The sequence below is a fragment of the Hypomesus nipponensis genome, chromosome 19 (assembly GCF_054491055.1).
Source record: "Hypomesus nipponensis isolate SF chromosome 19, ASM5449105v1, whole genome shotgun sequence".
Classification (NCBI taxonomy): domain Eukaryota; kingdom Metazoa; phylum Chordata; class Actinopteri; order Osmeriformes; family Osmeridae; genus Hypomesus; species Hypomesus nipponensis.
This window is the reverse complement of record NC_140379.1, coordinates 12,462,702-12,476,466: the sequence shown is the minus strand read 5'-3', so window position 1 is coordinate 12,476,466 and position 13,765 is coordinate 12,462,702. Positions and strand designations below refer to the sequence as shown.

Genomic DNA, 13,765 nt, shown 5'->3' with positions numbered 1-13,765 from the left:
TAATACAAATGAGCCTCTTTTGACTTTTTTGAAATGTTCTTCAAAAGATGATATGGAGGCATTTGACGTGTGTCCGACTGTGGAGTAACAGTGTTTGTTGTGTTGCAGATCCAACTTTGCGTGTCCACCAGTTCCTGGTCAGATGGCTTCTCATTGGACACCGTGGGGAGTTATGGCTGTGTGAGGTGCCCTGGTAACACCATGGACTTCCTGGTAGGAAGACACATCATATCTGGCTCCACGTACAATGATTTGAAATAACAAAATTATAATAGTCAGTTAGCGAGCATTAAAGAATTCACCCAGCCACTAGGTTGCACATCCACATATAACTACAGCCAACCAAGTCGCCAAAACAGCTGTGTTGAATGTGGCTTCTGCAGAATCCCACAGCAGTGTCTCACAGTCCCTGTGTTGTAGGTTGGAGTGAGCATCCAGATGAGCAGCTTCAACCTAACCCGGATTGTGACCATGAGCCCCTTCTACACCCTGGTCAACAAGTCCTCCTACGAGCTGGAGGTGGGGGAGGTGCCGGACCAGGAGGGCTTCGTCGACGGGAAGTGGCACTACATCTCCTCCACTGAGGTGACGGTCATGGGGACGGGCTCTGAGGGGACGGTCATGGGGACAGGCCCTGAGGGGACGGTCATGGGGACAGGCTGTTGGGGTGCCGTGGCTGTCGAGTCATTTTCTTTTATCAAAGAGAGGGGACATATTTGTAGTTTTCAAAAATGTGTGTATTGAAACCTACACCCCTGCTGATGGTTATAGTAAGACGTGTGTGTGTGTGGGTGTGTCTGACTTGTAGCCTTGTGTTCCAGTGTCTGCCCCTGTGGCCAGAGACCACCACAGGGAAGCTGTGTGTCCGAGTAGTGGGCTCCAACTCCTCCTCCAAGTCCTTCTTCTTCAACAAGCAAGACAACGGCACCTTGCTGGGCATGGATGTTGTAAGTGCTTTATTTTACATGGCTAACAGCACAATGAAAATGTGACGTACTCTGTTGACAAACTCATTTGTTTACTTTGACTCAAGCATTCTTTTCAGATGTGTCAGTCGTGGTGACCCACGTGGTTATGTTAGTTCCTAAATTGCAGTTGAGACCTCAGAGAAATCCCCACAGAGTTGCATTTGGGGGTTGCACAGAAGCAATGGATTCATCCCTGCACTACCTCAGACAGGAGCAAAGTGACCAGATAGATGGACCGTATATCTCTCGTGTACTGCCTTTGCACTGATGGTTCTTTGCCCACATGGCCTCCCGGTGCAGTATGGAGGCGTCATCGTGGATGTGAACCTGTCAGACCACTCCACGGTGATCAGCTTCACTGACTACTACGAAGGAGCCGCCCCCGCACTCCTCGTCAACCACACGCCCTGGGTCAGCATCAGCTACAGGCAGAGGTGAGCACACGCCGTCACCACACACCTTCACCACGCTCACTATGGCAACGCAGTCTGTGGTACTAAGTACTGAATCCAGATGGGTCGAGTGATTGATTGGATTATTGATTGAATTGTCATGTGGGGGGATATTAATAGCGGTTGTCACGTTCTTCTCACACATGAGCCTGTGGTTGGTGTAGAAATAGCTGTACTTATTAGATAGAATATCTGTATGTTCTTATGGGTCTATCTGTGTGTTGATCAGCATATGTGTGTGTGTTGGACTATGTTTGCAGTGGTTCATCAGGCATCAGAGAGCTGAAGCCAGGAGAGGCTCAGAGGTTTGCCTGGGACGACCCTGCTGGGACCCGCAAGCTCAGCTGGAGCTGCCTGGAGCACACTGGAGAACTGGACCTGGTCAAGGTCAGCCACAACCCTAGTTGATTTCATGTCCACAATAGTTAACTTCTTTGTTTGTCCTTTTGTATATCACCCAACATGAAAAATCAAAACAGTGTTGGCTACATCTCAGAACTCAAAACACAGAGAGCATTCAAATCTAGGTATCAGTTGCATTAGCTTAGCCAAGAAACAAAACCTTGAATGTATTCATTTAATATAGATTAAATTACAGTCAATATTGTCGAGAGCCACTGTAACAGGGTGTGTGTGCGTGTGTTTCTGTGTGTGTGTGTTGTTTTGATCGCCTAATCGTGTACGGTGACAACGTGTGTGTGTTTGGATTGTGTGGTTGCCGACCTCAAGGACGAGTGTGGTCAGTTTGCGTACGACGGGCTGTCCCAGGTCCACTGGGTGTCGTTCCTGGACGGGCGCCAGCGCGTGCTGCTGTTCACCGAGGACCTGGCCGTGGTGACCAAGGCCCGGCAGGCCGAGGAGCTGGAGCAGTTCCAGCAGGAGGTCAACGTGTCGCTGCAGAACCTGGGCCTGTCGCTCATCAACAACGACAACCGCCAGGAGATCGCCTACGTGGGCATCACCAGGTAACACACTTTACTGTGTGTGTGTGTGTGTGTGTGTGTATATCTGGTTCACAAACAGTTATGCATATGCAAACAGGTTAGGCTCATTTCAGTGACCCCTCATCTCCAGTCGAGATGGCTCAACAATAAAAGCTGTTTTCCTCAGCTCTGGGGTGGTCTGGGAGATGAGACCAAAGAATCGCTGGAAGCCCTTTAACCAGAAGAACATCAACCTCCTGGAGAAGGCCTACCAGAAGCACCTGGCTGGGCCCACTGATCCTCAGTGGGTCAAGGTGGAGACCAACATAGAGGTCAGACCACAAACACACTTGCTGTGTAAAGTGCCGTGTCGATAGCCAAGATCACCAGATGGCTGAATTTGGATGACTTCTTTGATCGAAGTGTTTGACGTTTTCCCATCCAGGTGAACTTTGGGAAACTCCCCATGGCGATGCGCCTTCCCTTTGCTTGTAAGATCAGGAGGAATTTCCTGTCAGGGATCCATGTGGAGTTCAAACAGTCTCCCCACCAGAGGAGTCTCCGAGCCCAGCTCCATTGGCTCCAGGTACTAAGGCCCTCTCCTTCACATTCTGTTTGATGCTTGATCTCTCTCTGTGTATCTCTGTGTGTGTGTCTCTCTCTCTCTCTTAGAATAGATACTTCTAAGACCCCCTTAATAGTTAAGATTGAGTTACAGAATGACTTCATATAAGTCTGTTTCAGTATTGTGATTGTCTGTGTATTACAGGTGGATAACCAGCTAACAGGAGCGATATTTCCGATTGTGTTCAATCCAGTTCCCCCACCAAAGTCCATCGCCCTGGACTCAGGTACGACTAAAGCCCCCCATCCCCAACAAACGTAAGATGGTTTGTGGCATGACATTTCCTGGGGCCAGTTTAACCCCCTGCCTTTTGTTCATTTCCAAATAGAACCAAAGCCTTTCATCGATGTGAGCATCATCACAAGGTTTAATGAACACAGTCAAGTGATGCAGTTCAAGTAAGGGTTCCACTTTGAGAAAACATCCTGCATTCATTCTATTTCCTTTCAGATTCTTCCAGCACACACATGCTTTTTGCCTTGCAGATGTAACAGTCACATCGCAATCCAACACGAGAGTATTTAAGTGTTCAATGTGTGTACCTTGTAGGTACTTCATGGCGTTGGTCCAGGAGATGGCTGTGAAGATTGACCAGGGCTTCCTGGGAGCCATCTTGGCTCTGTTCACCCCCGCCACAGACCCTCAGGCCGACAAGCTGAAGGTCACGACCCCCTGACCTCAAACGGCCTCCGCAGAACAGTGTTATTAGGGCAAAGTTACTGGATATCAAATATCGCCCCCTGTTGTCACCAGAAAGACTTACTTTCTCAAAATGATTGTTTTGGAGCAGAGTACATTGTACGAAATATATCTAGACATGAGTATATTTACCGTCAGCACAACCTCAAGTGTATTCAGTCTATATGCATCCACTTGATTAAGCCTCTGGCTAACACATGAGACTTTATCAACCATGTTCATTTCACATGAAAACAACCAATGTGTCCCACAGACCAAGCTGATAGAGAAGGACCTGGAGAGGCTGCAGGCAGAGCTGATGGAGGCGTCCATGACCGACACCTCTGGCCTCAGCTTCTTTGAACACTTCCATATCTCTCCCATCAAAGCAAGTAGCCTCACCTCCGTGCAATTACCACCGGGGAGAAAGTGACAAAGAGACCCTCATTCTTTTCTTCTGTGCATTTTAATTACTTGGAAGAAATCCAAATAGACCCATTGAGCTTCACATAAAGAGAAGTGCACCATTGTATGGTACAGAAAGCAGTCGCTCACACCCATGTCTCTCATGTCTCCAGCTGCATTTGAGTCTGTCCCTGGGCTCCAGCGAGGATGAGTCAGACCAGCAGGAGATCGTGGCCATCCAGTCTGTCAACCTGCTGCTGAAGAGCATCGGGGCCACCCTCACCGATGTGGACGACCTCATCTTCAAGTGAGACGCCAGCGGCTCCGTTGACCCCAGGCTGGTCAGGGCCTTTCAGGAGGTGCCTTGGAGACAGTGACGCCTGAATGTGTTCTACTCTCCCCTTTTCATTTCCATGGCTGCAGGCTCGCCTACTTTGAAGTGAAGTACCAGTTCTACAGGAGGGAGAAGCTGATGTGGGCTGTGATTGGACACTACAGCGAGCAGGTTGGATGAAACGCACCCTGGTACACTTATGTACCCCTGTAATATTTAGTCCCATTACATAACACTGTAGTGACGTGTGTGTGGCTGTACGACCGCTCACCGCTTTGGAACTCTGGGCTACACACCTTGGGCATGTTTGCACTGACTGCATGCCATAAAATGTTTTAAATAATGTAACATTTGTTTAATATATTTCTTTGTAGGATCCTGTTATTTTGTATATTTACTATTGTGCCCGTCAATATGGCTGTAACATTGCAGTTTCATTAAGGCCTATTCTGCTGTCTTTGTCATGCGGCTGCAGTTCCTGAAGCAGATGTACGTGCTGGTGCTGGGCCTGGACGTCCTGGGGAATCCTTTCGGGCTGATCCGAGGCTTGTCTGAGGGAGTGGAAGCTTTCTTCTACGAGCCCTTTCAGGTAACACACATACACACATATACCACACACACACACACATATATCACACACACACACGCTAAGAAACACACAGCCCCAGATATCTCGTCAGGGCTTATCTGTGATAATGGATGTACTGGGCATGGCCTGTTCTGACATCAAATGTTAACACGTGTGGGGTTTACCAGGGAGCAGTGCAGGGGCCAGAGGAGTTTGCGGAAGGCTTGGTTATTGGGGTGCGCAGCCTACTCGGTCACACCGTTGGTAAGACTATATGTGTACATGGTGTTTGTTGCAGTTGAGTACATGTTTGAGTGCGAGGGTATACAGTGTTGTATATGTATACTTATACCAAAGAGTATAGAAGCACAAGAGGCTTAGCTCAATTGTCCAAAATGGCGGCGGCGCTACCTTTGCGCCATCTACTGGTGGTTGTCAAAAACACACCAAAACTTTGCCTCTTATGCTTCTATAGTCTTTGCTTATACCTTGGTGCTGCAGTGCAGGTTGTGTGATGTGTTCCATTTTCCTTCCACTAGGGGGAGCTGCCGGCATGGTGTCCAGGATCACTGGCTCAGTGGGGAAAGGCCTGGCGGCCATCACCATGGATAAGGAGTACCAGCAGAAGAGAAGGGAGGAGATGAACAGACCACCCAAGGACTTTGGAGAGAGTCTGGCCAAGGGAGGCAAGGGCTTCCTCAAGGTACTGCCTCCACACTGAGCCACGTCGGGATTTTGATTCTAATAGATGACGGGATATTTGTGTCATCGTTTTGTTGGGGTGACCAAATGTTGAGATGTATTCCTATGGATTGGACTCATTTTGATGAAAATACACATTTTAATCATTTGAGTTAAAAGTTTTCTGATCATTTAGTTAAGTGGATTGTGAGGTCTTGTCTACCTCCTTTTTAGTCCTCAGCAGTGGTTCTGGGGTTAAGTCCAAACCTTTTATAAATACCAAACAAAACAATTGCAAAGGTCCAAGCTTATTTCCTGTGCTCGGGTCCACTTTGCCATAGAAAAGACAGCCTTGAAATCATGTAAAGGTCTCATACATGCGTATCTTTTACATTTTAGCCACAATAAATCTACAGTACATTTGTCATTTACAGTTATTAGCACTGAAAATCCCTTTCACTACCTGTTACGTATGACGTACCTGTTATGTATACCTTCTGATGATGATGTAATAGGCAATTAAGTGCCCAAAAGAGCAGCACTTCAGGATGTCTTTTGTACATTGTGTCCTGCTGACCAGGAGTCAAGGTCAAGTAGTTGACCCAATAAATAAAACACAAAGGAGGCTTCTCAGACTGAATGAGAAACCAGGATGTACTGTTCTCCCTGTGAACTGTGCTTTTTTGTGAGGTGAAGAGGCCATTTTTGTCTATTGTACTCGTCAAGATGTTTCCATGGTACCCTGACAGTGATTTATTTTGTCCCCAGGGATTCGTTGGGGGGGTAACCGGCATCGTGACAAAACCTGTTGAAGGTACATCCATGTCCTTTAAATTATTGGTCTGTTGTTTAGCGAGCATGTGCTGTTTGCAACATGGAAAATGCATAAAATGACCCGTTCACTTCCAGACACTTTTTTTAATTGAAAACAGGTGAACGTGAAACATTCTTTTTCAGTTTGATGGTGGCACTCACTTTAATTCCACACAATGTTAGGCTTACAACCAGGTAGCATGTAGCAAAACATCTATGAGGTCAAAAGCCAACCTGTTCAATTCTAGGGGCCAAGAAAGAGGGAGCAGCAGGTTTTTTCAAGGGCATTGGGAAGGGTCTGGTGGGCGTAGTGGCCAGACCCACCGGAGGCATCGTAGACATGGCCAGCAGCACCTTCCAGGGAATCCAGAGGTAGGAAACACCACATTTCAAAACGTGTTCAAATTTGAACTTTTTATAGTTGCTATCAATTGTACATACAGTACTAGCTACATGTAAAAAAAATCCTTGGTTTGATATTTAGTTAGTAATGAATTTCATTTATACTCAGTTGCATGTAGACTTTTTACACTTTTGCTTTTTACATCTTTTAATTTAACACGTGATTGTATAACATGTAGTGCTTTATGTGATTTTCAGTTTGTTGTGTTTAGTGTTGTCTCTGTGTGCCCACATATTCATGTACTGTGTCCTCTGTTGATACTGTTGTGAGCTGACTTTTTTTTTTTTTCCTTCATTTTCTGTCTCATAAGTTAATGCCTGGGAGATGTTTTTCTATTTTATTTGATTGTTGTGTGAGTATTTCACAAGAGTTTAAAAGGTCTATTAAGTTGTGTGTGGGTTGTGGAATGGGAAAGAGGTCTAGCATGGAAGGGTTTTCTTATTATCTAGTGACCGATAAGACAGGTAAGTTGCTGCATCGTGTGGAAGTGAGGGATGCCATCATTCATTTGATGTAATGCCATCATAACTATGTGCACATGCATTAGCTAACGATCACAGAAATCTTCTAGGGACAACAGTCAACCACACCCACACCCACCACTTCCCTGCTGCAGCATTGTGGAAGCAACAGTGCCATCTTGAGAATTGAACAGATTATAAAGGAGTTGAATCAATTTAGAAGCCGTATATAAAGTGTCTTAGTACAAGTATCATATGAGTATATACTGTATATAATCTGTATATGTACTGTAGAAAATCATATGATAAGCACAAGTATAATCTGAAACACCTTGAGATGTTCTTAAATTCACTTGCAGTGAGTTGAGAATCTAGCATATTCGTAGTTGGAATTCTCTGTTGCTGTTCTTCAGAAACTCCATGACTTCTGGCCAGGTCACTGTGCTCTCCTCCTTCAGCTGTTCTCTCCTCTTGGCTTGCCTGAGTGCACGAGCTCCCTGCACTGCCATGCAGAGTTTGGCGTGCAGTACAACAGGGCAATACTTAAGTGTCTAAAGAGAGTCTACATGTATGTCAGAAATCTCTCCCCAGTCTTGTCATCCTCACTGCACCTTGGTGTAGTGTATATGCTAGGTGGACCGGGGTTTGCGCTCTAGAAAGAGGAAAGAAATCCCTCTGTCATCTGGATGTTAGTTCCATGTGCATTTTCTTTCCATGCGGGGCTGAATCACCCAGCTGACTCTGTGGGGGGTGGTCCTGAGTCTCCTCATCAGGGCTGCTGCCACATGTGGTGTTCTCTTTGGCCCCAGCTTTGTCATATCTCCTCGCCCCCCCCCCCCCTCACCTCACCATCCTGCTTCTGTGTAACCAACCGTTATGCCCAAAGCACTCCCACTCACACCCTCCCCTTTGTGAGTCTGAAATGCCGAAAAACTTATCCAACCTCACCTAATATTTAAGTGCATCGTCCATGCAATACTGTAATACTTCATCCTTCATAAACCTGATAACTAGTCAATTCTAGATAACCTGATGAAATTATTGTTCCATGCTTTCACACTAGAGAAAACATAAGGTGAGATACCGGCACTGGGAATGACATGTACTGCTTATGCCCCTTTATGCCATGGCAACATGCTGTTATGTTTGGTCTGGCACTATTTGGAAAATGTGCTTCCAATCCAGAAAAGGCATTTGTGCATAATGTTTTCCCACAAGTCTTAGAAACTGATCCAAAACAAACTTGAATCAAACACCATTGATGACCAGTATGAGTTATTGTGATAGGTTTTGTGTTTGATAAAGCTTATGTGCTACTTTGTGTGCAGAGTATATAGACATTGGTATATACAACGTATATGGCTATAGTGTGCTGACAATGTTTTTTGATTGGTTGCTAGGGTGGCAGAGTCGACGGAGGAGGTGACCAAGTTGAGGCCTGTCAGGTTGATCAGGGAGGATGGCATCATCCGACCTTATGACCAGGGGGAGTCCCGGGGCTATGACTTATTCCAGGTAAGCAGCCACCTTTCATGTTGTTGTCCACTTCAAAAAGACAAGTTCTATTTTATTTCCTTCATTTTTCTTTATCTGCCCTAATTCTTTCTGATTGATAAGAGTAGTGTACCTAACTTGTAAGCAGGCCATTTGGATTATCTGTATGATTTATACTAAGTGGGAGTTCGTTTTTATGTTAATTACACAATTTCCTAAACTCAATTCTGTCTTTCTCTCTTTCTCTCTCTTTCATGCAGCATGATGAGGAATAGGGTTTGGGGTTGTTACAGTTCTTAGAGGTTTTCTCCTAATCGTGTCATTGAAGTGATATTGATGACCATGTATATAACTACTTATGTTAATATTATTATTATAATGAACTAAGACAGTTGTGTAACAAAGTACAGTAAGTCTGTGCCATGGCCTATTTTCTTTGTAGTTTGTACAGTATATTTGTACATACTATTCAAATATTACAGTGGAAATTCAGGCTCCATAACTGAATCTTTATGCATGCCAAAGCAAATATATCTGTTCATACTATACTTCAAGCATTTTATTTTGCCAAATGTTTGGTTAGTACAGTTTTTTTTTTTTTACAAACATTTTTCATCTACATTTATTCTGGAGAATGTATCTTATAATAATATGTTTTGTTGATCAAGAGTTCTCATATGCTATCTACCCCTGGAGTGGCACACAATGGAAGATATTTATTTTACTAAACAGATGTTTACAGTGTGGAAGGTTGTTGCAATATTTTTGTAAAAGGTTTGTAACATCACCTTTCAAATCATTGCTTTCATACCTGTACATAACCACTAATTTCCTGTATTTATACAATATATACTATGTTGAAATGTTGTACTCCAACATTTATTCGTGTATGAACTAATATAAACTTATGCAAAAGGTATTTGTATAAACAATGTTTAATGCATGACCAGGTGATGTTATTTGATAAATACATTGATACATCCAATATATGCTACAGCCTCGATAACCGAATCGTTCCAAAGTTAGCAATTGATTGCCTTCAAGTTTCCAAATGTATGTTTTAGTTGTATTATCCTTTCCATGTTTATTGTGACACACATTTTTATTCAGCCTAATAAACAAATACCCATATGTAGATGTGAAAATAAGATGCAATGTATTTCTGATTTAATTGAACAATGGGATTGATTAGCAGTAGAAATGTAGTGTTACTACACAAAAGTGTTACTATACAAAAATTAAAAAACAATTTAATTGAATGAATGTTTTAAACATGCAACATTTCCGAATTTTTTGTTTTTAGGTTTTTAAAGATGTTCACTTACTGTCCAATTAAGTAGTTCTTAGAAATAGAATATGTTAATTTAAAATGTAAAACATTATAAGTAGGAAACAAGAATAAATTATCAAATGAACAGTACCATATACAGCAAAATAACAATTTGCTAATAAATACGTATCCTTGATTAGAAATATTACATGTCCAGTAGGAAGAAGTATTTGGTTCTTACATGCCACCATGTCTTCGGTCTTCTGTCCAGAGGTCGGAGATCAAGCAGCTGGATGGGGAGATCTTCAGGGAACACTGTGAGTTCCCTGGACAAAGAAAAACTAACATCATAGTGACAAACAGGTACTTACATAACCTGCATTCAACACACCACACATCCCTTTTTGTAATGTACATTTAACGCAATAATACAATTGAGCATGAGGTACACAGTTATCGTAATTAAAGTTGTATGTTTTCATTTTCTTTTGAACCTGTTACAGGAGAGTAATGTGTGTCAAGGAGATTGAGTTTGTGGGACACTTTAACAAAGAGTGGGAGTGCCTGTTTGAGCATTTTGTCAAACCTCCGGATATAGAGGGGGGTGATCTGAAAATCTACTGTAAGGTAAGGATGGAAATCTACTGTCAGACCAAGGACTTGCTCAAGCGATAGTCTGGGTTTTTCACTTGACCAACTCTAATTCATTCTAGTGGTATGTTTTATTGATGCATGTAAACTTCCATTCGTACAGGAACAAAACAAACTCAAGATTCAAAAGCGAGACGGACAGCAGCCAGTGAGAATGGTCCATCTCAAAAACACAATCACAGCCCAGGTAGGAAGTACATGTGAACACAGAAACATCTGAGCACAGATATGATACTACCTACAATAGTTTACTTCCATAATTTGTGCAGCTGTTGATATAAATAAACGGTGACCAGACCAGCCGGATTCTCATGTCTATGCAAAGAGTTCTAAAATGACCACAGTATTGTGTTTACCGGATAACTGGAAAGAACCACAGAAAGTAATTCCTTCCTGCCATAATGTCTTTATTGTTTCATCAGCAATGTCCTTTAAATAATTGTACAGATTGGCCATTTAAACCCAATAATTTGATGTGTTCTCATTTGTATATTGAATAAATACAAGCATGAATGTTTCACATAAATGTGTTTGTCCATCAGAAACTGCGAGAGGCCATTCAGAGGGCTCAGATGGCTCAACGGCAGCATAAGATGGTCAGGCAAAAATCTCAACGCTTCCTCAAACAGGGCAACAAGCCATGAGACCACCAACTTCCCAGCACATTAAATGTTTGCACTTAAACTGCCTTAAATATTATGGAAAATGTTTAGAAGAGTTAAAAGATTATTGATTGTATCGGTATCAATTTGATTGTGATTGGTTGTAAAATGTGTGCAACAGAAAAATATAGAGAGGAATTATCTATAACAAATTGTATTCACTTGTTGACAAATGTTTGATTTGAATTTGGTTTGCTAATGGTCTAAATTAAGTGAAATGCTGTATGGGGTTATTATACAAATATGGGTCTGCATTAATTTTTTTAAATATTTTTTTGATAAGCTTAAATGCACTTCATGAACAATTATTGTATCACAGCACTGTGTGGGATGAAAGAAAATCATACTGAATGGAGATTTGTATCTAATAAGTAAATTAAAATGCATATATCAGCAGGATTTGTACCACTAATGGCTTCGAAGACCAGTGAAAAGAATTTCACATACCACTGTTTTCTGTAGCTAAATTAGTAATGGTGTTTTTTGTTTACAATGCACTTTTTGGCTGACCAGAATAATGGTTAAATGCAAGGAACAGTTATGGAATAAAATAAAAAGGCTCAGTCATATGTTTCATGTTATCACAGGTGTTTCTGGATAAACTGTCTCTGAAATAACTTAACTGAAGTTGGTGAAATATGGTGTTTGTAGAAGCCTCTCAAACACATCTAACAGGAAGATTAATTGTTTTGAGCCTTACTCATTGCTGTATAGCCTGAATGCTCTTCTTTAAAACATGTTTTTGTTCATATAATTTGCTCTGTTTAAATTATTTATATTAACGTGCACAAAGCTGTGTGAAGAAATAGGCACACTTCATAGTGCTTAGTGTACACAATATTTTGTTGATGGAATTGTACAAGGGGTTCCGATACCCAACTCCTATCAATACAGTTGTAACACTGAGAAAGCTGTAGTCGTAACAAGGACTAAATGCGCATGCAGTTTAGAAATCAACAGGCCAAGAGATCCCAGAATTAGTTCATTTGTCATGTCTTCTCCTAACCTCCAGAAATGTCCTTGGGGGAGTCTACAGGGTAAAGTTTTTTTTTTGTTGTAAAAGAAACTTCTAGAAAGCAGAAAGACCACCTGCCGCTAATGGTCTAGTACGTTTATGCAAATGATTACGTAGCCTTTATTTGTCTGCTGTTTCCTACGTTATCAATTGCTTATGTGAAGTTGATCAATATGTATTGTATTGGTTCTCTGTTAAAGTGTCTTACAATCACAAACATGAGCGAAGCTAGTTCAGGCAGGGCAATCGGGCAGCGCATCATCCGCTCATTACCACACCTGTGGTAGCCAGCACAAGCCCATTGGACCAGGTCTGATAAAACTTAAAAGGGCACGCGGATACGCACACACTCACCCCTGTTGTTGTATGATCAGTGCTGCTGCCACCTTCCACCATCCCCTTCTCCCCCTTGCTGTCTGTATGTTCTATCCATCAGGGGGATTATATCTCTATTGCTCCCTGCCTCATATGTCATGTATGCATGCGTAGCATCGAGGAGGCAGGGAGTGCTTCCCTTAGATTATCCACTCCGCCAAAATCAAACCTACGTCCATGTCATGGTATTAATAAATGCCCAAATCTAATACGTGATTGTCTTGACTGAACTAGATATGTCGTTCATACAAGCACAAAGGTTGAGCCAGTTTTCATAATTAAAGGCTTAATTCACAATACAGTGCTTGCATGTACAATTCTGCCTAAGGGGTGTTGGCGATATTTACATTAACGTTTGTATTTTTCCCTTTGCAATGCTGTAAAATAGTCTTGTATTTTCTGTATACCAATCACATGTACGTAAGTGTTCACAAGCTTTGCCATGACACTCAAAATTGAGTTCAGGTGCATCCTGTTTCCAATGATCATCCTTGAGATGTTTCTACAACTTGATTGGAGTCCACATATAGGAAATTCAGTTGAATGGACATGATTTGGAAAAACACACACCTGTCTAATTAAGGTCCCACAGTTGACAGTGCATGTCAGAGCACAAACCAAACCATTTAGTCCAAGGAATTGTCCATAGACCTCTGAGAGAGGATTGTATCGAGGCACAGGTGTGGCATCAAAATATGTGACCTCTTGTTCCCAGGTCCAGCAAGGACAGGTAAGTCACCTGAGTTGGTTTGGTTGGTGTGTCAGACAATTTCAGCCATGTAACAGGGAGGTCACATCAGCGATGTAATATCTTGTGCCCAGGTATCCAGAAGGCTGACATTTTGTCCAGATAGTGTGACCTCTTGTGCCCAAGTCTAGCTGTTAACCCTAGGTGATCGTCTTTAGGTTATACATGACAAGGACTGATGAGTCACATGAGATCGTTTGGTTGATGTATCAGGCATTTTCAGCCATGTAACAGGGCGG

The 13,765-nt window shown here is 42.6% G+C and overlaps 1 protein-coding gene across 1 annotated transcript in view; it reads left to right on the top strand.

The window, feature by feature from the left end:
* The window catches only part of vps13c (vacuolar protein sorting 13 homolog C), a 48,626-nt gene extending 35,639 nt beyond the window's left edge, over nucleotides 1-12,987 (top strand). Inside the window, 24 exon segments of the mRNA XM_084681612.1 lie at nucleotides 109-213; nucleotides 421-585; nucleotides 822-947; nucleotides 1,269-1,402; nucleotides 1,681-1,807; nucleotides 2,150-2,385; nucleotides 2,531-2,675; nucleotides 2,789-2,929; nucleotides 3,113-3,194; nucleotides 3,297-3,366; nucleotides 3,518-3,629; nucleotides 3,921-4,034; nucleotides 4,225-4,358; nucleotides 4,475-4,556; nucleotides 4,861-4,974; nucleotides 5,142-5,217; nucleotides 5,493-5,656; nucleotides 6,403-6,448; nucleotides 6,696-6,819; nucleotides 8,712-8,826; nucleotides 10,347-10,438; nucleotides 10,579-10,702; nucleotides 10,830-10,913; nucleotides 11,269-12,987. Of these exon segments, the coding sequence (XP_084537738.1) occupies nucleotides 109-213; nucleotides 421-585; nucleotides 822-947; nucleotides 1,269-1,402; nucleotides 1,681-1,807; nucleotides 2,150-2,385; nucleotides 2,531-2,675; nucleotides 2,789-2,929; nucleotides 3,113-3,194; nucleotides 3,297-3,366; nucleotides 3,518-3,629; nucleotides 3,921-4,034; nucleotides 4,225-4,358; nucleotides 4,475-4,556; nucleotides 4,861-4,974; nucleotides 5,142-5,217; nucleotides 5,493-5,656; nucleotides 6,403-6,448; nucleotides 6,696-6,819; nucleotides 8,712-8,826; nucleotides 10,347-10,438; nucleotides 10,579-10,702; nucleotides 10,830-10,913; nucleotides 11,269-11,370 (2,814 nt within the window). The 3' untranslated portion in view covers nucleotides 11,371-12,987.
* Nucleotides 12,988-13,765: the final 778 nt, after the last annotated feature.